General features: G+C 41.7%; 2 protein-coding genes across 3 annotated transcripts in view; one reads left to right on the top strand and one right to left on the bottom strand.

Annotated features, from left to right (window-relative positions):
* The window catches only part of UBAC2 (UBA domain containing 2), a 164,144-nt gene that overhangs the window by 61,902 nt on the left and 80,177 nt on the right, over nt 1–22,065 (bottom strand). Inside the window, exon 5 of the mRNA XM_043891602.1 lies at nt 1,476–1,599. Within this exon, the coding sequence (XP_043747537.1) occupies nt 1,476–1,599 (124 nt within the window). The remainder of the gene's footprint in view (nt 1–1,475; nt 1,600–22,065) is intronic.
* GPR183 (G protein-coupled receptor 183) lies at nt 6,540–21,114 on the top strand. 2 transcript variants are annotated; one of them, XM_043891600.1, is made up of 3 exons: nt 6,540–6,685; nt 14,289–14,442; nt 19,484–21,114. In XM_043891600.1, exon 3 carries the CDS (start codon nt 19,502–19,504, stop codon nt 20,582–20,584), a length of 1,083 nt encoding a protein of 360 aa, XP_043747535.1. In that variant the 5' UTR covers nt 6,540–6,685; nt 14,289–14,442; nt 19,484–19,501; the 3' UTR covers nt 20,585–21,114. The 2 variants fall into 2 exon arrangements, with proteins under 2 accessions (XP_043747535.1, XP_043747536.1); XM_043891601.1 differs by lacking the exon at nt 6,540–6,685 and adding an exon at nt 10,510–10,616.

Raw genomic sequence — 22,065 nt, 5'->3', positions numbered from 1 at the left:
GTTCTGATTATGCCCCAAAACCCAATGCTACAATCTCTAAATCTTCAAATGACCCTGTTAAATAGATATCATTGTTCCCACTTTACAGGTGGGCAAATGGGGGCTCAGAAAAAGTGATGGAAAAGGAAAATAATTACCAGAGCAAGTACTTAAACCAATGTCCACTTGGCTCCAAAGACTTGCCACAGTGCTCCACTGAATTCCCGCACTACAGGTAACGAAACAGTGTTTTCCACACTCAAAGCTGCTCTCTAACTAGAGTCAAAATGAGGATCAGAGGCTTCCATGACCCGACCCAAGTGTCAAGCTTGCGTATGCCATGTCAGAACTGGAACTTGGGTCTCTGCCCCTGGCCCAGGGGACTCTGCGACCACTGCATTCTGCCTTCTGTCGGAACATCTTGAAAAGAACTAAGCATGCCGCTGCAAACTCTAGTAATAAGAGTAAAATGCAGAAATGGGCTCTCAGGTTGTAAGAGTACGAGAGAGGACAAAGGGGAGCGTAAAGCTACATAGGCTGGGAGATGAGGAATAAACATATCTCATGAGAAATGGTTGTAAAAGTGGTAAGGAAACACCCACCCCAGATGGGCCATTGATAACACGTGAGAGCAGACAAGAGAAGGTGGAGGAAATGCTGAAGGTTAAAAGGGGAGGGAGGAGGGCACTGTACAGTGACACTGGTATCCGGTTTGATGTGTGTGGGATAAGGAATGTTATGAGTACTGACAGTGGATCAAAAGGCCAAGCTACATACGGTACCACAGGAAACAGCAGAATAAAAGTTTACATTAAAAGGTGTGAGAGTGAGAGAAAAGTGACAGGTGTAATGCTACAGGTAGAAAACTGAAAATCACGCGTATCTTCTATTCCTCAGCCTGGAACCTAGCAGAGAGCAATTAATATTCACTGAATGTTGGTGAAGACAATCTTTTTCGATTTAAGTCAAACAGTAAGTCCACTAATGGCCATCGGGTCAAAACATTTAGCGAATGGCGACAGTGCAATCAAGCCGGCTGCAGCACAGGAGCTATGAGGCTGGCAAAGCGTATCTGGTTCCTGCTGCAGAGCTTTACTTGTGACTCTGTATTCAATGAATTAATTTTGGCAGTGGCTCTCCACGTTCCGCCTTTGGACTGTTCTCATGTTTCCACTTCATACTGCGACTTTTGAAAAAGTACTTACTCGCAATTGTACAACAAAATTAAAATATTTTCCACCGATACAAATTACAGTGAAAGCGCTTATCAGATTTCTAAAGGCTATGAAAGTATTCTAGTACCTTATATACCTTGATGTTCTTGTTCTGTAACACTTCCTTTGAACGTTTGATATAGATCATGAAGGCAAACTTATGGGAAAAAAAACTTTGTTTTCAAGGAGATCAAATGAGAAAAAGACCAAAAAAAAAAACAAAGAAGAGAGAGAGAGACAGATCTGGTTAAAGAAATGTGAACAGAAAAATGTATACTGTACCTGTAGTCCCAATATATAAATCAGTGTCTTGTTTGTGATGGACAACGGGCCCAGAATATGTGCCACTTGGACTCTTGGGATGGAGCAGTAAAATGGTACAAAGAGAGCAAACACAGGTGCCAGGCTATGCAAACAAATAAAAAAAAAATCACTATGGTATAATGCTCAATTTACAACACCAACGGCAAATGTATATCTGAAGTAACACTGCTTATCATTTTATTTCGTTCTGAAAGCATGATCTTAGATACGCAAGTTGGTTTCTACATGTACAATACATCCAAAATAATTTGTACATATATAGAATATTTTATGAGAACTCTAACTATCTAATCTTCGTTAACTCTCCCAAAGCTATTGCAAAGTAGTTGTTTGGCATCTACTAATGAACTGTCAGCACTGTGAGAAAATGTAAAGCTGATGCTACATTTTCTTCTCATGAATGACTTGAAATCTGATGAAAGAAGTGAGACAAACCAAAATCAAGAAACATTACAGTTCATCATGGTAAAACGCAAAATCTTCATGTCAGACTTTGTCCAATTGTTTCACTGTAGCACCTGACAAGGCTTGTGCTCCTGTCCTCCCTTCCTCAAATGTCTTCCTGATTTTGTCTTAAAACCCTGCTTCTTGCTGGTTTACCCATGATTTCTCCCACCTCTCTTCTACCTTCTCCAGGGTTCCACTGAAGCCTTTTCTCCTTGTTCCAGTCTCTCTCTGGATAACCCTAAGCCCTTCTATGCCTTCAACTAAAAAAAATGAAGTGAGTCCCCAAACTGTCTGACTGTCCCCTCACCTTGGCTGTGAAATTCGATCTGATACCTTCAACTTGACATACTCAAAAGTCACAAACGTCTTTCTACATGAAGACTTGTTTCTCTTGAATCCATCTCCTAATACTGCCAACAGTATTTTCTTTCCTCAAATGCAGCTCTGATCATGTCACACCCCTGGTTAAAACCCTTCCTTCCACAGGCTCCCAGTATCCAAAGAGGAAATTCAAACATCAGGATGAACTAGCAAACCCTGTGATTCTTTCTTACCAGTGTGGTTTCCTACAACCATCCTCTTCTCCCTTCCCCTGATCTGGCCCACCCCCTCTCACCCCCTCCCCGTCCAGATGCTCCCTGGGTACCTTAACCTCTGCTGACTACTCACTGATGCAGGTTATTCTCTCAACACAAAAGTGTCTGTTGCACTTTTCTGCTTAGGAAACTTACGCTTATGGTGTACGACAGAGCTCAGCTCCTCTCCCCAGTGATTTCTCCAACCCTCCTGGTGGTTAGCTGCTCTCCTTTGCCCTTGAAGCTACCCCAGTTTCACTGTTCGAGTGAATCAATGAATCAATCACCTGGGCGCTGTGTGAGAGGCAGCAGGCCAGGTACAGGAGCTCCATCAACACCTCTAAGTAGGAAGCAGCCCCTAACCTCAAGGAACTAGCTCCAGGATTGCAAACACACATTCCTACCAGGGTAAGGCAGGAGACATGAATGGGTCCTGTGGTTTGTACACACACTTAACACACATTCTTCATTAAACACTTGTTAATTTAATTAGTCTTTTATTTCCTCGTATTTTGGATGAGTTGGTGTCACACAAAGACATTATTGCATCATAAGAAAAATGCAAGAAATATTTTTCACTTCCACAAAGAAATGTTCTCATTACCATTTCTGTGGAAACAACAGGTCCCTCTAGAACATTTTCCCATCTTTGACAGAGAATATGCTATTAAAAAATCATTCACTGTCCCTTCTACTCTTAAACAAAGCAAAAAGCCAACACATGTTGAAAATGAGGTAGATGGCAGCACTCTGAAACTTCTTCTATTGGTACTTGCTGAATAAATAAATTTCTCTTTAAAGTGGTAAAGCCATACAGCAGGATTTGTCTTTAGTTTTAAAAAGCCCCTTTTCTTGTTTTATTATTTTAATGGGATTAAGACATACAGTTTCATAGATACACTCAAACTATGGCCTGTTGGTCTCTTGGTAATAATAAGAAAACCCTATTTTGGTTGCACTTGAAGTTTCTGACTAAGGAACATGTCTTTAGGTACTCAATTTATAGAAGGTCTTCTGTTAACATATAGCAATAAATGTAAAGAGTGACAGTATAATAAAACATCTGAAGCAGAGTTCTTGAGGGTACATTTCAATGTAAACTAAGAAATATTGATAGGAATTTTAATGACCACAGTTCATATCTTATATACCAATAGAAGTAGTTTCAAAATTCCTTAGAAGTTCTTCATCACTATGTAGTTTTAAATGATGACTAAATACTAAACCACATCTACCCAATATACAGAAGCACATATTTCAGACCATGGTGGTACCGGCTGCTCTGTAGAAAATTTCCATTGCTATTTCTATACACACTGAGTGTGATTAGTCACTGACCAGTCTTTCTCTTTTCCTTATTTTACAACAACATTTGTTCTTTATACTGTCAACAGTAACTCAGCCTGACCTTTTCATATTGAGAACAGCTAACTTCTGGAAGTCCTATTTGGCTTAAGCATACAGGGCTGAAGTACAAAGGAATACACAATGTAAAGGATTCATTCACTAATGTCACTAACATTTGTTGAGTATCTCCTATATACTCACAACTGTGCTTGACAGAACAAATAAAATAGAAGCACTCAGGTCAGGTCACAAATGTTCATCTTACATTTTCTATGGAAAAAGGACAGTGACTCCACTTTTATACTACAACTAAAGAAATCCTGGTAACTTTCAACAATAAAAATAAGGTTTGTGAACTCATGAAACTATCTCATAGTAAACATCAACAGCATCTCAAAGGACAATTACCCTGGCACCTCTTCTTTATATACTGACTACTCTAATACCAAAAAAGGGGAGATCCAGTTTGCTAGAACATTTACTTTACCTAGACAAGTTCATAAAATAAAAATGCTTTACTGAACAAAAATTATTTTGAAAATTAAAAGACAAAAACCCCACCAGGATGGCTTTTCAACAAATTGAAAAACTTCTCAACAGTGTCTTCTTCAAGGCTTCTTCAATCCAAATTTTTTTTTTCTTTTTCCCCTTCTTTTTTATTTTTTAAATTATGAAGCATGATAACATATTTACAGGAGACTTGGAAAATACAGAACAAAGTTACATATAGTTTCACTATATATTACAATTATTTTTTAAGTAGAAAAATTAAGATTTTTGGTTGTAGTTTCAACATCAAACTCTCAAAAATTAACAGAATGAATAGACAAAAAAGTATAAGGATACAGCAGATCTGAAAAGCACTATGAACAACTCAACATAATTAAGTACAAATTTCACGCAACAACAGGATACAAATTCTATTCAAGTTCCCACAAACTATAAACCAGGAGACACTGGAACATATCCAGGGACATTAAACAAGGTTCAAAATTTCATGGTCTAAAGGAGTCTTCAAACCAAGTTTTAAAGGAACTAGTTCTGTAAAAGTTTACCACACTGACCAACCAAATGATAAAATCTCTGTATTTCCCCCTCAGAGAATTTTTATACTAGGAGTTACCTTGGTGATCACTTAGTTCAGTACTTTTATTTTACATAGTGGCATGGAGTCCCAAAGAACTTAGGTGACTGGTACTCTTCTGTTTGACAAGGTTTCTCTAGGCATCTTCAGCACGGTAGAGCTTATAATAACCTCAATGGAATAATACACTGAGAGGCTAAAAGTCCTCAGCACTTTGACAGAATCCTGGAGTGGAAGGGTCTCTGAGGGCACAGAGTCACAAATCCCTACCAAATGATTCAATTCTCTCTACAACAGTCCTCCAAACAGACACCTGATTTATGCAAGCACCTACAGAAGAGATGGATTTCCAAGGTGGCTCAGTGGTAAGGAATCCTCCTGCCAGTGCAGGAGATTCCAGTTTGATCCCTGGGTCAGGAAGATCCTCAGGAGAAAGAAGTGGCAACCCATCCCAGTATCCTCGCCTGGGAAACCCCAGACAGAGGAGGCTGGCAGGCTACAGTTCATGGGGTTGTAAAAGAGTTGGACATGACTGAGCACACAAAAACAAGAGGCAATGTGCCCCCTTTTTATCAAATGATCCCAACTTTTGAGAACTGCTTTCCTACTCTGATTTGAGAGCTGTCTCCTGTGACCTCCTCTTACATGCCTTCCTTTTACTCTCTGGAGTTAGAAGACTGACACATGCAACCTAAACCCTTTACTGTGATCATGAAGATAATGATCACATCCCTGCCAAGCCTGGACACGCTTAGTTCATTCAATCTTTCCTCCTAAGACCTGGGACCCAGAGCCCGCACCTCCCGGGCAGGTCATCCATGCCTTGGCAAAATGCAGTTTCTTGAGCTCACTGAGAATGGCCAGATCATCTCTCGTATTCTGAGAGCTCTATTTCCATTAATTTAGCCTGCAAATCAATTTGCATGTTGATATCCATGTGGCACTGTTGGTTTAAACTGAGCCGATTAAAACTTGAAGGTGAACAGCACAGGTCTGTGTGCGTAACAGGTGATTTTAGCTGTAAGATGCCCCCTTCAACCCCTCCCTTGTTAACATGGGTTCATGCAGTCACTGATCCAGTCGGTTGGTCTCCTGCCTAAAAACACCAACTAATCATTATACACATGCAAAAGAGCATTTTCCTCCACTCACCACAGAAACTTCTATTTCTTTCTCATTAAGCTGCTGATAAGATACAGAATGAGTAAACTCCTCCCTGCACCAAGTTTCCAGACAGAATTGGCAAAATTGACTTTTTTCCTTAAAACATGTTAACACTCATACTTCACACATAATATGGATACAGCATCATCAGTAGCTATATTCCTTTTTTTCCCCCTGGTTAAGGTTTATTTCTTCAGTCTCTTCCAAAGAATTTTTTTTTTAACTTAAATCTTTATAGAAAAATTTATAAAGTTCCATAGATATCAGCAACTCATAAATTCCAAGGGGTTTTTGGATAACCCTTTTCTTAAAAAAAAAATCACTAACAGAAAAATTTCACTTCCCATTAAAAAAAAAAAAAAAGTGCACACGCACACATGAGGCTAACTGATCATTACTATGCTCAGTCACAGGGTGACAGAAAAAAAAAAGCCGCCACCATAAAAGGATGTCTGGTAATCTCCCTTAAAACAACATGCCAAGGTTAACCTACTTCAGTTTGGGCGAATACTGACTGCCGCCACACAGGGGCCCCAACAAGGCACTGAGAGGTAAGTAACAGATATTTTGCTTTTTCCAACAAATTCTTGTAAGTTAAGAAAAACTTTGAAAGTCTAGTTAAGGTTTAAAGTAAAGGTAAAGAACCTTTTTAACAAAAAGCTATAAACATTTCTAACATCAGAAATCTTATCATTTATACATTTGAGACTCTCTGGTGACTGGCAGTTCTAATAAGCTGATATTAAGCTAGGTGAAGGTAGTGAATCAGGCCAGAAATATCTTTGCCAAAAAAAAAAAAAAAATTGGGCTTACTTTGTATTTCTGCGTGAACTCACAATTACAAAAAACAGTACCAAGTAATCAGCAAATACTGCCCGTATTTCAGGATACTTTATGAAGGAAAAGAACAAAGGTAATGTGGAATGGAGCATTCCTGCACATAAATGTGCTGTGATGAAGTTATTCAGCACAATTGAAAAGTTAGTACATGTTACTATTTGACCACAGATCTATGTACGTAAAAGTCTTCCCTGTATTTCTGTTACTTCTCTACTTTTATACTTTCTATTATTTCTCAGGATAGAATCTCAGTAGTCAAATTCCTGGAGCAAAGGGTACACATTTAAAAACAAAAAAAAGAACTTTAGTTAAAATTGATATTTTTTAGTTTACAGAAATATTTACTCTCCCACCAGTGGCAGACAGTATGGGCTTCACTGCTTCTCTGACAACATGAGTATTTTAATTCTAAATATAAACTATTAATCTAATAAGTGAAAAAGGAACAGCGCTTGTTTGTTTATGTTTATCTGAAGATCAGAAAGGCTAAACACAGCTTGGTATTTTCTTCCTAGAACTTCTGTATGCATAAAAAATATCACAAAACAATGAACTAGGTGCAGTGAACTGCCAATATTTATGTCCAGGTTGGGAACAGAGGTGACAGAAACTCTGGGTAACATGTAAGCTGTGCAGAGACTTCCTTTAAAGGAGGGTGTGCTTTTTGAGGGGGAGGGTCTTGCTCCAAGTACGACATAGGATAGTGGTTAAGAGCATGGGCTCTGGAGTCAGGCCTGCCCTCTCTTATCTACCAGTTGCGTGACCCTGGACATGGTACTTCTCAGGCTTCATCTGCCTCACTTGTAAAATGGGGAGTAACCATACTGCCCGGTCCTTGGGTGTCATCATAAGTGCTATATAACACTGACTGTCATAGAAAGTGCTGGAAAACTGCCTGCTAGCCTTGGTCTCTCCTCCCTCTGCCCATTAAACCACTGAAGGATGAATCCAATAGGCAAAGTTTCCCTGCCCTACCACTTCTGTGGGCATTTTCTTTTTCTTGAACTTTTTTCGAGATCTTTAGAGAACATATCACATGGAGACTGAGTCTATGGATGTCTATACACCTAACTGTGCTGCCTGGCTGGACTCTGCATCTGCTAGGATTTCAGTGCATGTTTTCTCTTGGAGGGGTTAATCGCAGTTCTTGGACATGACGCTGCAAAGAGCACACGGCTCCAGAAAGCGTCCTCATTCACTAGGCTCATATATCGTGTGAGTGGTGGGAATGCCTATGATAAATTACTTTCAACTGGCTTCTGAGAGCTTCTCAGTAACATGACCAGTCATTTAATGGAATAAATAGTAACTCAGGTCACTCTATGACTTTTATTCATTTATGCTTTCCATAGGCATTGATTAGATATCTGCAGCTGGCCAGATCTGAAACATTCTAGGGGATAACATGAGATAAAATCTGCACCCTTTAAAACTTTACAACTAAAAAAAGAGTTCCCCAGCCAGTAAAGGAGTTTGGCAGGGACAGTAGTCTTTCTGCTATGGTTATGGGCCCCCTGCAACTGCTAAAATGTCCCAGTTGTGCATGTGCTAAGGATGTGTAGTATCCCCCAGTGCATACAGCTTCCCAGCCTCCCAAGAAGTTTGTAAAACACAGGCATTCAATGGCAGATGAAATAACTAACATGTGAAAATCCCCTGAAAAACAACAGAGTTGAAAAAGATCCTTGTGGTATCTGGAAAGCCTGAACAGAGAAATAAAAATATTCTGTTAAATATCTGCAAATATTTAACAAGCGTAAGTCGTCCTAGGTATTCACCATCTCTTGGTGGAAATTTCAGTCCAAACTATTTTCATAGACATTCTGTTAAAGCTAGTAAAGTCTAAATTCGTTTATGAAACTTTTACTTGCATTAAAATATGCTAGAGATAAATTAATGAACCCCTTATTGACGGCAACTTATTCTCCTCCTCCCCTCTCCTGTCCTGTCCCCCCTGCCCTTCTCTTCCCTCTGGTGCAGGCAGGTGTACGAGCTGGTATGTGTTAAAGTTCTGAGATGTCTTCCTATTTTACTTGTTTCCTACCAATAACATCAGATCATGCTGGAAATAGGAGCAGAGGCTAAAATGTATTACACTGAATGTCATTCCTGGAGCTGATATGCCGGGAGTAAATCCTGACACTTAACAGCTGTGTCTTGAGGCAAGACTCGTAAGCGCTCTGTTCCTTGGTTTCACCACTGGCAATGGATTTGGGAAAGCTTTGTGAGAGTCTGGGAGTGAATATACCTAGGGTGCCCAGGGCAGTGCCTGGGACACAATCTATGCTGAATACTACTGGTTACTTTTATTCATCAAACGCACCCTGTAGTCTAATAAATAAACTCCGATTGAGGATCAAGAAAGCTGGGACTCTGCTACTCCTTAATGGGTATTTACTGAACACCAATGATGGGCCGGCTGGAGATAACACCAAATTAACACAGCCGCCACTCTCAGGACTTCACAGGCTAGCAGGAAACAGGAAAAACGAAACAAGACAAAAAAACAGTACGGATGCCAGTACAGGGCGCAGGGCCCTGGCAAGGGCGCCCCACGCTGCCTTTCTACAGGGCGGGGCAGGTGCTGTCGAGGGAGGAGAGGACAGGACAGAATCAGGGAAGCTTCTGGGAGCAGCTGATTTTGAACAAAGGCCTGAAGGAAAGAAAGAAGGAGTGGAGGATGCAGGCTGGGGCCAAGGAGGCGCCAGAGAGAAGGAAGAGGATCAGAAAGGAAGAGAGCTGTGAGAGAACACAGCCTATTCCAGCAGGGCCCGAGCTCGAGGTCACGGGAGGGAAGACGGCCAGAGATCCAGCTAAAGAGGGAAGCGGAGCCGGATCACGAAGGAAACTGTGCGTCACTACAGACAGCGTGCAGTCTGTCCGGGTCCAGAGGGCACCGTGTGAACCGGCGGGGGCTGCAGCTGCAGCTCCAGAGAGAAGTGAGGGCGGCCTGAGACAGGCAGAGCAGAGGGAGCAGCACACACACAGGCAGACAGACAGACAGACAGAAGGGCGCGTGCAGCGGGCAGGGAGGAGGGGTGAGCAGGCCAAAGGCCCAGGAACCACCGACTGGCGGGAGGCAGGGGGTGACAGAGGACGCGGAGGCCTGGGCGCCTGCGTGGCCCCTGGCTCGGCACCTGTCCTGGGGGGAGGACCCCTGAGCAAGAGATCTAATCTCTCTGGAATTCCCTTCATCCATAAAGTAAGGATATGTAACATTTCTGACTAATTTCTATGAGATAACAGAGATGAAATGCAAAATTTGAAACTCCCTCAGACTTTAAGGAGAAAAGCTACACATTATTTCTGGAAACATTTTGGATTCAGGGGATAAAGGTTAACACTGACTCAGCCCTTCTTTATAAGAAGTCTTTATATATTTATATACATATATTTATGCAGTTGATTATCTTGCGTATAGGTCCAATCATGCCACATGGAAATGGCCTTTGTCTTCCTTACACTGAAAAGCATACTAGGGTGGGAATTTTTTTTTTCTTCCAGTTCCTAAACAATATGCCACATATTTCGAGTCTTCAGTGCTACTACCTCCTCTGTCTTCATCTCTGAAGACCTCCATATCATTCGAGTCAGGATTCAAGTTGCCAAAAAGCCACAGGAGGAATAAATAACCAGTGAAAGGTGAAAGAAAAATAGCCAGACTACATAAAACCCCAAATGTGCAAGTGGGTGTTTAAGCAGGTAACATAGGTCAGGCACCTTTCACTTTCCCATCAGTTCTGACGTACGCGTTTACAGAAGGTGCGGCGTCTCCAGGGGGTTCAGGACACCACGGGGCCACGAAGAGGAAAGGACAGACCAGCCAACACTGAGGTGTTTTTCGTTTCTGAAGATGCACCCCACGCACTGGCCTGTACCTGACCCTGGGCAGACCCACGGGGAGGCAGTCAGGACCAGACCATGTCCTGGGGTCAGCCGCAGGGTCACCCTTCCACAGATCGGAGAAAGCAAGTGAGCTCCCCAGGAGGCAGGGAGGAAAGCTGCCCTCAGACACACTGACCGCAGATGACAAGACTCCTGACATAGATGCTCCGGCGCATTGGGGTGGGGCGGGGTGGGGGGGTAGTTTCCCTCGGAGACATGGAGGCAGCTATCAGCCTGCTTTCTGGACGATGTTCCCTGTACATCCTCCCCCAAAATCAATCTTGGACACAGCTACCAACTTAGGACTCAAAGTTGGCTGGGTCGGTGGGACACCTGATAGCATGGGAAGATTTCTTTGACTAGGTTATCGGGTATGGACTGACATCATAGCAGTTCAGAGTGGCCTGGAACAGGCGCCTGGCCACGCCAGTGGCGGGAAGCAAGGCTGGGCGTGTGCTGTTCACCGCTGTCCGTGCCTTGGGGCTCTTTCCACAATCAGAATGACAATCAGGAATGACTCTCCTGCTCCTGTTTTGCAAGGTGGGCTTCCCTGTGGTCCAGTGGTAAGGAATCTGCCTGCTAGTGCAGGAGACGCAGGTTTGATCCCTGGGTCAGAAAGATTCCCTTGAGGAGGGCAGGGCAACCCACTCCACTGTTCTTGCCTGGGAAATCCCAGGGACAGAGGAGCCTGGTGGGCTATAGTCCACAGGGTCGCAAGAGAGTCAGATGTGACTCGTGACTAAATTTTGCAGGGCAGTGGGGACACACAACTGCTCGAGTGGTTTCTCACCTTGAAGCAGGTGAAAAACATCCCTGGGTGATTGCCAGGCCCCGATGTGCGACACTGGACCAGGTTCAGATGTCCCTGTTCGCTCAGCTTCCAGAACACGAAGGCTTTTCCAAGCCCCTGACAAATACGTATAAAAATCGGGTAACTGGAGGAAGCAGCAATGATTTCTTTCTTCCATGGAGTATGTTTGTCCTCATGCATGCTAAGTTGCTTCAGTCGGGTCTGACTCTGTGCGGCCCTATGGACTATAGCCTGCCAGGCTCCTCTGTCCGTGAGATTCTCTAAGCAAGAATACTGGAGTGGGTTGCCATGCCCTCCTCCAGGGAATCCTCCCGACCTAGGGATCGAACCTGCATCTCTTATGCCTCCTGCATTGGCAGGCGGATTCTTTACCACTAGCGCCACCTGGGAAGCCCAAGTGTTTGTCCTCAGAGGCGCCGAACAGCCTCAGCCTGCTGTCCTGAAACATCTGTGCTTGTCTGTTTCCCCAGGAGACAGAATCCTTGTCCCTTTGAGTCCGGAGCCTTTCTCTGCCCACCCCTTTCCCAGGGACTTTCTTTTCCTCCACTTAGAAATCTTTCCTCAATCTTAACCCTCTTCAACAAAATAACCAAAGGACAGTGTATCAACAGAAATCAAAGAATCGGATCAGACAGCACACATCATTCAACAACAGTCAAATATCATTTGCACCTGCACGTCCACTCTGGGGCCCCCTGGGTTGTTTTTGAGAGCGTGCTCCAGGAACTTCCTCTCTGGTGCCGGCCACTGTGGGCACTTTGACTCAGACCATCTCGACGTGTAAACACGGTCCTGAGCGGACTTCACCTCACAGACAAGTCACCTCTTAGCAATGATCCTGTCAGCATGCTTTGACCCATTTGGTTCATTCATTAAGGCCTGAAATTAAACAAAATTACTACAAGATTAAGCCCTTCTCATTTCAAGTGTTGATGATTATTAAGTGAATATATATTAGGGGTAAAGTGACATTTCAGGAATCTTAGAGCTAAACTCTAAGAGCCAGTATTCCAGCATTTACTAGATCTTTGAATATAATGAAGACTTTATTCTGCTTCTGCCACAAATAAAAGCTAAGACATTAATTATCCAAGCAAGTAAGCTGAGACTGCAAAAAGTATGTATCAGTACCCTGTGAAAAAAATCACAACTGCCTCCAAGTTGGTATCCAGGGTAAATATTTCTAGAGTACAAACCACACTAGCTCTTGGACAGTTTTCTGAAATACTAATAAATGAGTTTTGAGGGGGCTTTTTATTTTTTCCTTTCTGTGGCTAGAAAGAACATGACAGTTCATGTAAACATGTCCGGTTATGCAAAAATGAGATGATAGTGTCTTAAGAAATGCTCGCTAACCTAACTAGTAAGGAAATCAATCTGCAGAAAACCACACACACAGGCCCACTCCCCAAAACATAAGTAAAAATACTTTGGAGGATATTCATATTTTGCTGTGGAAGAACTTGCTGTTAAATGTTAGGATAATAGTAAAGTTAAAAGGATCAATATTGAGTGACAGAGACAAAACTGAGACAGCTTCCTTTGCTTATTAACACAAACTTTAAGAGGCCTGGAACGGATGGCTGCCCTGTGGCTCCCTGGGTGGAACCTGAATAAGGACCCACACTTCCCGCAGCCCAGGTACATCTGTGCCCTCAGGGCAACCCTCATCCTTTCAGGGGTAAGGCACGGAGGACAGCTTAGCGACAGGGCACGTCTTTTCACCAGAAAGCTTTACAATGAAATTATAACTGTTAGAGGTTCAAGTACTCTAAGGAAAAAAGATTTAGAGTAAGCACCTCTTTGTGCTTTTCTCAAGGCAATAAAAGGGCGAGCCATAGGACTTTCAAGTACAACTCAGTATATCTAACCTCAATAACACATCAGATGCTGTTGTCTTAACAATTATGAAAAATGTTTAAAATTCAGTGTAAAATAAAGAGGTAAAGAAAGGAATGATTTGGTTATGACTAAAAGAGGAAGGATTAGAAACAGTTAAAAGGGGAATTTGCAATGCAAAGGTTGATAAAGGAGCACTGTAACGCAAGGAGCAAGCAGAACCTGGGTGTGTCAATGATATAACACCTAATTCGGACAAGAGCACATTTCTAGCATCCATTCATCATCAGGTGTAGGTCCTCGGACATTAAAAGTTACTATGTCTGAATTTTCAGGACCTGGCGTGTGGAGGGAGCACTAGAAAACCATTTTTCCTGAATAAAAGCATGGAGTAAGTCGAGGTTCAGGAAAGTAATCCTGAATCCTAAAAGGATTAAAGGAAGAGACAAAATAGGGTTTCTGAGGGAATATGATAACAAATTGAGATTGCCTGATACAGGAACAGTGTAACAGTCAAATATGTGAAAAGATTTTTCTCTCAATTTGAAAAAGATAAAATGGACTAGAACTATAGCATTAATAATAACACTGGGTAAACACCACCAAAGGTAGAGCTGTCGACCGATGGAATCGACCTTCCAGAGGTTGCTAAAGAGCCGAACGCACACATTTCGAAACAGCCCACATTCCCCTGTACCCGAGAGCCTCTGGGTCAGCCCACGGGCGCGGCCCCCTTGTGCAAGGGCCTTTCTCTGACTTGGGATGGGGCCTCTCTGCAGTCTCCCCTCAGGGCTCTATGACGCAGCGTCCACCGGCCTGGCCTCGACCTGGGAAGGCGCTTCTCCTGGAACGGGAGCCCCACCACCTGCTGGAAGAACCGGCCGCCCGCTCCGGAGCGGCAAGACCACGTGTGCCCCAGCTGTCTGTGCACAGGTGAGGACGGCCCTGACGCCTCGACCACCCTGAAACCACAGACTCTCGGTTCTCGAGAGACAGTGTGGAGTGGCTGCCCCTGCCGAGCGTTGGACGGGGTAGGAGGCTGGGAGCCAGGTGGGGAGGGAGAAGAATCCAGCGTGTCCTCTACCTTCTCTGAGAGGGGTCGCCTCGAGGGCAGAGTAGGCAGGTGCTGGCCACACCTGGCTGCCAGGGCAGCTGGGAGGGGTCTTCCAGATGTCACTTAAGGTGGGTGGCCAGCAACGACTCAGGCCTGAATCTGAATAAAGAACACTCAGGGGTGAGCTCTGAAACACAGGTCAGAGGACAGGCTTTGGCAAGAACAGCTGAATTGTAAATTTTTCCTCACATTAAAAGGAAGTATTTACCTATTTACTCGTTTAGCAAGTTAATTCATGTTCGGTGTTAAAATTGAGAAGGTATGAATGAAACTCAAAATTTACTTGTACAAAATGATGCGCTGGCTTCTATATCCACGCACGGATGTGTGTGTAAATAACTGCTTTTCTTCCTTCCAAAGTGGCCTGACGTGGAATCTGCTTTCCCTACTTAACATTATTCCCCATCAGGAAACAGGCATCTATGTGGCCATGTCCTATTCCACTACAGGGCCATAAACTAACCAATTCCCTAATGATGGACATTTGATTTGATTGCAAACTTTCACACTTAAAATTTGACACTGTGTTAAACATCTTTTCCTTAGGATAAATGTTCTGAAAACACTGCCTTTTGTGTTTCATCCATCAAAAGACACTTATTTTTGATGGATGCTACTGGATGCTGGACTTCGCGCAGTGAAGCAGTTGGCCATGCTTTTACAACTGGTGGGCAGTGACACATTCTCAGAGTCAGTGTAACTTTCCTAACCTCTACAACCATTATTATTCATATGGAGGATTAGCAGACTCCACGGTGTTGTTGTTGTTTTTTTCCCCACCATGTATTTTCAAAGGCAGTTCCCAGGAACCTGCTTTGGAAGATTCCTCAAAATAAAATTTAAATGTTGATATTTTCAGAAAAAAATTTTTTTCACAAAAATTCAAAAACCAAAGGTAGCTCTTGATGCCTGTTCCTGCAACCCGTGCCTGGAATTTCCACCTGTGTCCAGTCTCAGTTTCTGCAGAGTTGCTTCCCATACAAAACCTTTCCCAACTAATGGATAGAGTTTCTTCTCTCTTTATTTCATAATTGCAATTCTATGATTTCCCTTTCGAGAATCACTCCATTCCCACCCCCCCACCCCCCGACCAAAACACATAAAATATAAAGCCCATACTTACTGGGTGGGTTTTGTTTGGATTTCTAATTCATCAATGACTCCATTTATTTTTTATTATTTTCTTCTATTTTGGGGGTGGGGGCAAACTCAGTTCTTTTCTAGCTTCTTGAGCTATATATTTAACTTCAGTTCAGTTATTTAACTTAGCTACTTTCAATTTTTTAAGAAATAAATGCCTTCAAGGCTTTGCATCAATCTTGGGTTAACTCTTTAGCTGCACTCCACTCCACCGTTTTATAATACTTTTGTCCTTTCGTTCTAAGATCTTCAAAATCTGCATTGTGATTTCTTATTCCGTAAGTTCCTTAGAAAAATATATTTCTAGAGTCCAAATTGATTCTTTCACTTATTTTTGATTTCTAATTTAGTCGCACTGCACTACTCACAAGGCATGTGAACTGCTGTTGTGTTATGTTGTGTTAGTCGCTCAGTCGTGTCCGACTCTTTGCAACCCCAGGCTCCTCTGTCCATGGGATTCTCCAGGCAAGAATACTGGAGTGGGTTGCCATTTTCTTCCCCAGGGGATCTTCCTGACCCAAGGTTTGAACCCGGGTCTCCTGCATTGCAGGTGGATTCTTTACCACCTGAGTCACCAGGGAAGCCCTTACTCACAAGGAATGTGAGCTGCTTGCTAACGATTTTCTGAGACTTTGGAGACACGTCTCATAACTGAGTACAAGGTCAAACTTGCAAAGAATTCTAATGTGCTTTAAGCACAAATTCTGTTAGCATTTAAGTCCTGTTGGGTTAATCTTCTCTTTTTTACCTATCGTATTCTAATGAAAATGTGTTAAGCTCTCATTACAGTTGTGGGTTCGACAATTTCTCCTTTACATTCTGTCAAATTTTGCTGTTACATGTAAAATTTATGATTATTTTTATGTCCTTGAACTGTTCCTTTGAACTTGTGTAGTGAATTTTTTTGTTTCTATTAATATTGATTGTGCTTTGAATTCTACTTTTTTCTGACGTTACTATTGCTACTCTAGCTTTCCAATGGTGGATTCTTTACCACTGAGCTACCAGTATACGGCTGGATTATTAAAAATCCAAACTGATAGTCTCTGTCTTTTAAGAGGTGAGTTCAATGGTGGCTCAGATGGTAAAGAATGTGCCTGCAATGCAAGAGACTCTAGTTCGATCCCTGGGTCAGGAAGATCCCCTGGATAAGGGAATGGCTACCTACTCTAGTATTTTTGCCTGGAGAATTCCATGGACAGAGGAGCCTGGTGGGCTATAATCCATAGGGTCACAAACAGTCAGACACGACTGAGCGACTGACACTTTCACTTTCAACTTTTTGGGGCTTCTCTGGTGGCTCAGACGGTAAACAATTTGCCTACAATGCAGGAGACCTGGTTCGATCTCCTGGGTTGGGAAGATCTGTTGGAGAAGGGAATGGCTCCCACTCCAGTATTTTTTTTAAATTTACTTATTTTTAATTGAAGGATAATTGCTTTACAATGTTGTGTTGGTTTCTGCCACAGGAGGGGTGTGTGTGTGTGTGTGTGTGTCTGTGTGTGTGTCTGTGTGTATTCCTTCCTTCTTGAACCTCCCTCCCATATCCTACACCTCTGCTTGTCACAGAGCCTCGGTTTGAGTTCCCTGAGTCATACACCAAATTCTACTCCAATATTCTTGCCTGGAGAATCCCATGGACAGAAGAGCCTGGCGGGCTGCAGTACACGGGGTCTCAAAGAGTCGGACACGACTGAGCAACGAACACTTTTTCACATCAATGTATTTAAATTTGTCGTGACACTTTTCCTATCTTCTTATTTTGGGTTTTCAACCTACCATTCTCATCCTTTGCTTTTTCCCAGAGTCTCTTTTCCTATCTTCCCTTGATTAATAAAAAGTTCTACTTCCTTTTTTGCTCCCATTTGCTTTAGGTTGTATTCCTATATTTTCATGATTAACCTATCAACACTGTAGGTAATACACACCTATGACATTAGTGCAGTCCTCTCAGAACCACCTTGTTCTGTTGGTATCACTGTTTTAAGATTGTTACAGACCTTCCACCTCACTTAATACAGCAGTTGGAGATGCAGATGTCTAGTCAGTGTTTTGATAAGGCTAGAAACAGAGTTCTTCCCTTTAACATACAGTACCATCATTACTAGATATGTTGACTTCTCCCTCAGTTACAGTGACTTTCAGATGAGATTTGTGCATAGAGACCTACCACAAAATTATTTTCCTTCTAAAAATAACTTTACAGGGGACTTTCCTGGCAGTCCAGTGGTTAAGTTTCTGCACTTCCAATGTAGGGGGGCTCGAGTTCAATCCCTGGTCAGGGAACTAAGATCCCACATGCCATGTGGTGTGGCCAAACAAACAGAAAAAACTTCACAGAATTTATTACTCTGCTGTTTCTTAGTTTTATCGAAGTTCATCCTTATATATGGATTTCTATTGTAGGAGTTTTTCACTTTTCATCTTAGACACTATTTATAATAAGAAAAGAGGTAGAAATAATCCAGGTATTCATCAAGGGGGTAGGGAAGCAAATTATGCATTAATGCTGAAACACTTCAGAATACGTAAGATCTAATACACAGATCAGAATACATGAGATCTACACATATGACAAAGACAGACTACCCTGATCCATGAACATAGTAAATGAATAAAACAGAACACAGAATGCCATGTGTGTAATTTTTCCTACTGTGTGCACATGTAAGAATGCACACTGCATACATCAGTGGGGCACCTGCAGAATGATACTCTTTAACACTAATTTAAAATTCTCCCCTCAAAGGACTTTTTTCTTTCTCTTTTTGTTTCTTTTTCTTCTTTTTTTGTTGTTTTTGTCATGGTTGCCGTGGTCACGGTCTTCTTCTTCTTTTCTTAAAGAAAACCTAACTTTCAGTTCCTAACAAAGGCCTTAGCTTGTTTCTCATAATTTTTGGGTTAACACAAATCAGACTACTGTGGTAAGTTCGTATTTCGCTACATAAATGTGTGACTGATTTCATTTCCTGGCAGTGATATGCATTTGACAAAAAAAAAAAAAAAAGTCCAACTGATATTCAATTTAAAAGCAAAGTTTTACGCTTTCTGAAGTGTGGGGTGCTTTACGTGATTTTACTCTTTACCAGATAATGATCCAAAAAACGAAGGGGAAATTTCTGCCTAAAAAGTTAGTGCATTCCCTTGTCACAAAAATACATTTGCCCTATTTAAATGGTTCTATTTCCTTTGCCAGAGCTTTGCCAAAACGACCAAATTTTAAGAGTAAAAACATAAATTTCAGTCTCTGCTCCTCCTGTTACAATATAGTATTGTAACCACATGACATACAGATTTTTGAAAATTATATAAATCTTGACATTTTAAGTTAGATCTCAAGGAGTTAGTTTATATCACTTTTAGTTAAATATGCTTTTTGTTTTATTTATATTTTAAAACTTTTAAAATTAAAAAAAATTTTTTTTGGCTTCACTGCTCAGCATGTGGGATCTTAGTCCCCCAACCAGGTATGGAACCTGTGCTCCCTGCACAGGTCTTAACCACTGGACTGCCAGGGAAGTCCCTAAAAATGCTTTTAATTTTTTTTTTTTGATTGTCAATCTTTATTTTAATGTTTGCCTTTAAAGCTATAAATTTCCCTATAATCAGAACTTTTAGTTGTATTCCACAAATTGGTGGCACTAGTGGTGAAGAACCTGCCTGCCAATGCAGATTTACGAGAATGCTTTTAATAAAACATGCCCTTCTTGGTTTTTTTAGAGACCCTGAACACCACTGATGGATATAAAAATGGACAATTTTACTACACCCTCTGCAGCTTCTCTGGAAAGTGACTGTGATCTCTATGCCCACCACCACACAGCCAGGATCCTCATGCCACTGCATTACAGCATCGTCTTCATAATTGGGCTTGTGGGAAACTTACTGGCCTTGATTGTCATTATTCAGAACAGGAAAAAAATCAATTCTACCACTCTCTATTCAACCAACTTGGTGATTTCGGATATACTTTTTACCACAGCTCTGCCTACACGGATAGCCTACTATGCACTGGGCTTTGACTGGAGAATCGGCGATGCCCTGTGTAGGATAACCGCTCTTGTGTTTTACATCAACACATATGCAGGTGTGAACTTCATGACCTGCCTGAGCATTGACCGGTTCTTTGCTGTGGTGCACCCCCTGCGGTACAATAAGATAAAAAGAATTGAACACGCGAAAGGCATCTGCATATTTGTCTGGATCGTGGTATTTGCTCAAACACTCCCGTTACTCATAAACCCTATGTCAAAACAGGAGGCTGAAAGGACTACGTGTATGGAATATCCAAACTTCGAGGAAACTGAATCCCTCCCCTGGATTCTGCTTGGTGCCTGTTTCATAGGATACGTAATTCCGCTCGTCATTATTCTTATCTGCTATTCTCAAATCTGTTGCAAGCTCTTTAAAACTGCCAAACAGAACCCGCTAACTGAGAAATCTGGTGTCAACAAAAAGGCTCTCAACACAATTATTTTTATAATTGTTGTGTTTGTTGTATGTTTCACGCCGTACCATGTTGCGATTATTCAACACATGATCAAGAAGCTTCGTTTTCCTGGTCTCCTGGAATGCAGCCAAAGACATTCATTCCAGATATCTCTGCACTTTACAGTATGTCTGATGAACTTCAACTGCTGCATGGACCCTTTTATATATTTTTTTGCATGTAAAGGGTACAAGAGAAAGGTCATGAAGATGTTGAAACGTCAAGTCAGTGTATCAATTTCCAGTGCTGTGAGGTCAGCCCCTGAAGAAAACTCACGTGAAATGACAGAAACTCAAATGATGATACATTCCAAGTCTTTAAATGGAAAGTAAAAGGAAAGGAGTCTTGGATTTATACCAAAGTAGACTGTATGTTGAATTTTGCAAGACTTTTCTTATAACAAGTGTTAGACTTCCCATTAGGATTCTTTTGAATTCCTTTCACTGGGCACTATTTCTCACCTCCAACTTGGAAGTAAACTGATGTATTTTTACACTCAAGAACAACATTCAGCAAAATTCTCATTTGTAAATGAAATAATATACCTTTAAAAGGGAGGGTATTTTAATAAGTCTCAGTGTAAAAAGAAAAGTTTTGTGTTAACAAAAAATTAAATCATTAAGGTTCCTCACCAATAATTCAAAAAAAGAAAAAATGACTATTCAAATTGTATATTGCCAGTGTAGAAATGTTAATATTGTAATATTTCCTTTCTCTCTTTTTTTTTTTTTGTGTGTATAACATATCAATTCATGTTTCTTTCAATCTTAGACTTTACCTCCTTGATAATAACCATTTTTTTTTCCTGAGTCATAAATTTTCATCTCAAGAAACTTGTTTTTGAATAAAGAGCTAGATGCTACAAAATTATGAGTATGTCCTTCAATGCTCACTGTGAACTCTCAGCAAAAGTTACACAGAAGAGGAAACTAGCAGTAGGCAGATTTTGGAGCAAAGCCTTATGATGATGACGGTGATGAAGGCAATGAAAGCTCTTCCCAAGCAGCCAGCACAGCGTTCAAGGACCACTGCCCAGGAACATGACAAGGATCTCATAAGGAAAGAGGGTACACTTGCTAAGCACTTCTTGAGAGTTAAAAAAAAAAAAAAAAAAGGCAAATAGCCTTGGTTTTTCTTGGGTCCCTAGGGGATGGTATCTTATTTATACAGAAGTCGGCAGTACCCTGTATCTGTATTTCAGTGGGTTGGGTTACCAGGAAGGGTAGGGAGGATGAGCAGTGGGGGTGTAATTGTGGCTTGCCTTGTTAAGATGGAGAGTAAAATGGAAAATCATGAACTTCAGAGTCACCAGGATTCTTTACAACATTATCGTTGTTTAGTCACTAAGCGATGTCCAACTCTTGTGACCAAATAGAAATACCTCTGTATAACCTGGGTTCGATTCCTGGGTCAGGAAGATTCCCTGGAGAAGGGAATGGCAACCCACTCCAGTATTCTTGCCTGGAGAATCCCAAGGACAGTAGCCCACCAGGCTCCTCTGTCCACAGGGTTGCACAGAGTCGGACATGACTGAGCAACTAACACTTTCTTTACAAGTAGCACAGCCTCCCCAAGTACAGTAACCCATCTGCCGGCTCAGATTTGCTTTACTGGATCCCTCAACTACCTTAAGAAAGTACCTATGTTAGCAATGACTCCACATTTGATAACTAAAGAAATGAAATGGTATATGATGGGTCATACTGAAAATTTTTATTAGGCTTTATATCCTGGAAATACTTTCTTTTAAAGTCTTACCTTACTCACTTTCAGATTTTATCCTGTAAGAAAACTAATCTTAATGGTTGACTCA

This window comes from Cervus elaphus, chromosome 30, assembly GCF_910594005.1.
Source record: "Cervus elaphus chromosome 30, mCerEla1.1, whole genome shotgun sequence".
Lineage (NCBI taxonomy): Eukaryota > Metazoa > Chordata > Mammalia > Artiodactyla > Cervidae > Cervus > Cervus elaphus.
Note: the sequence above shows the minus strand (reverse complement) of the source record. Positions and strands in the feature narration are given on the sequence as shown.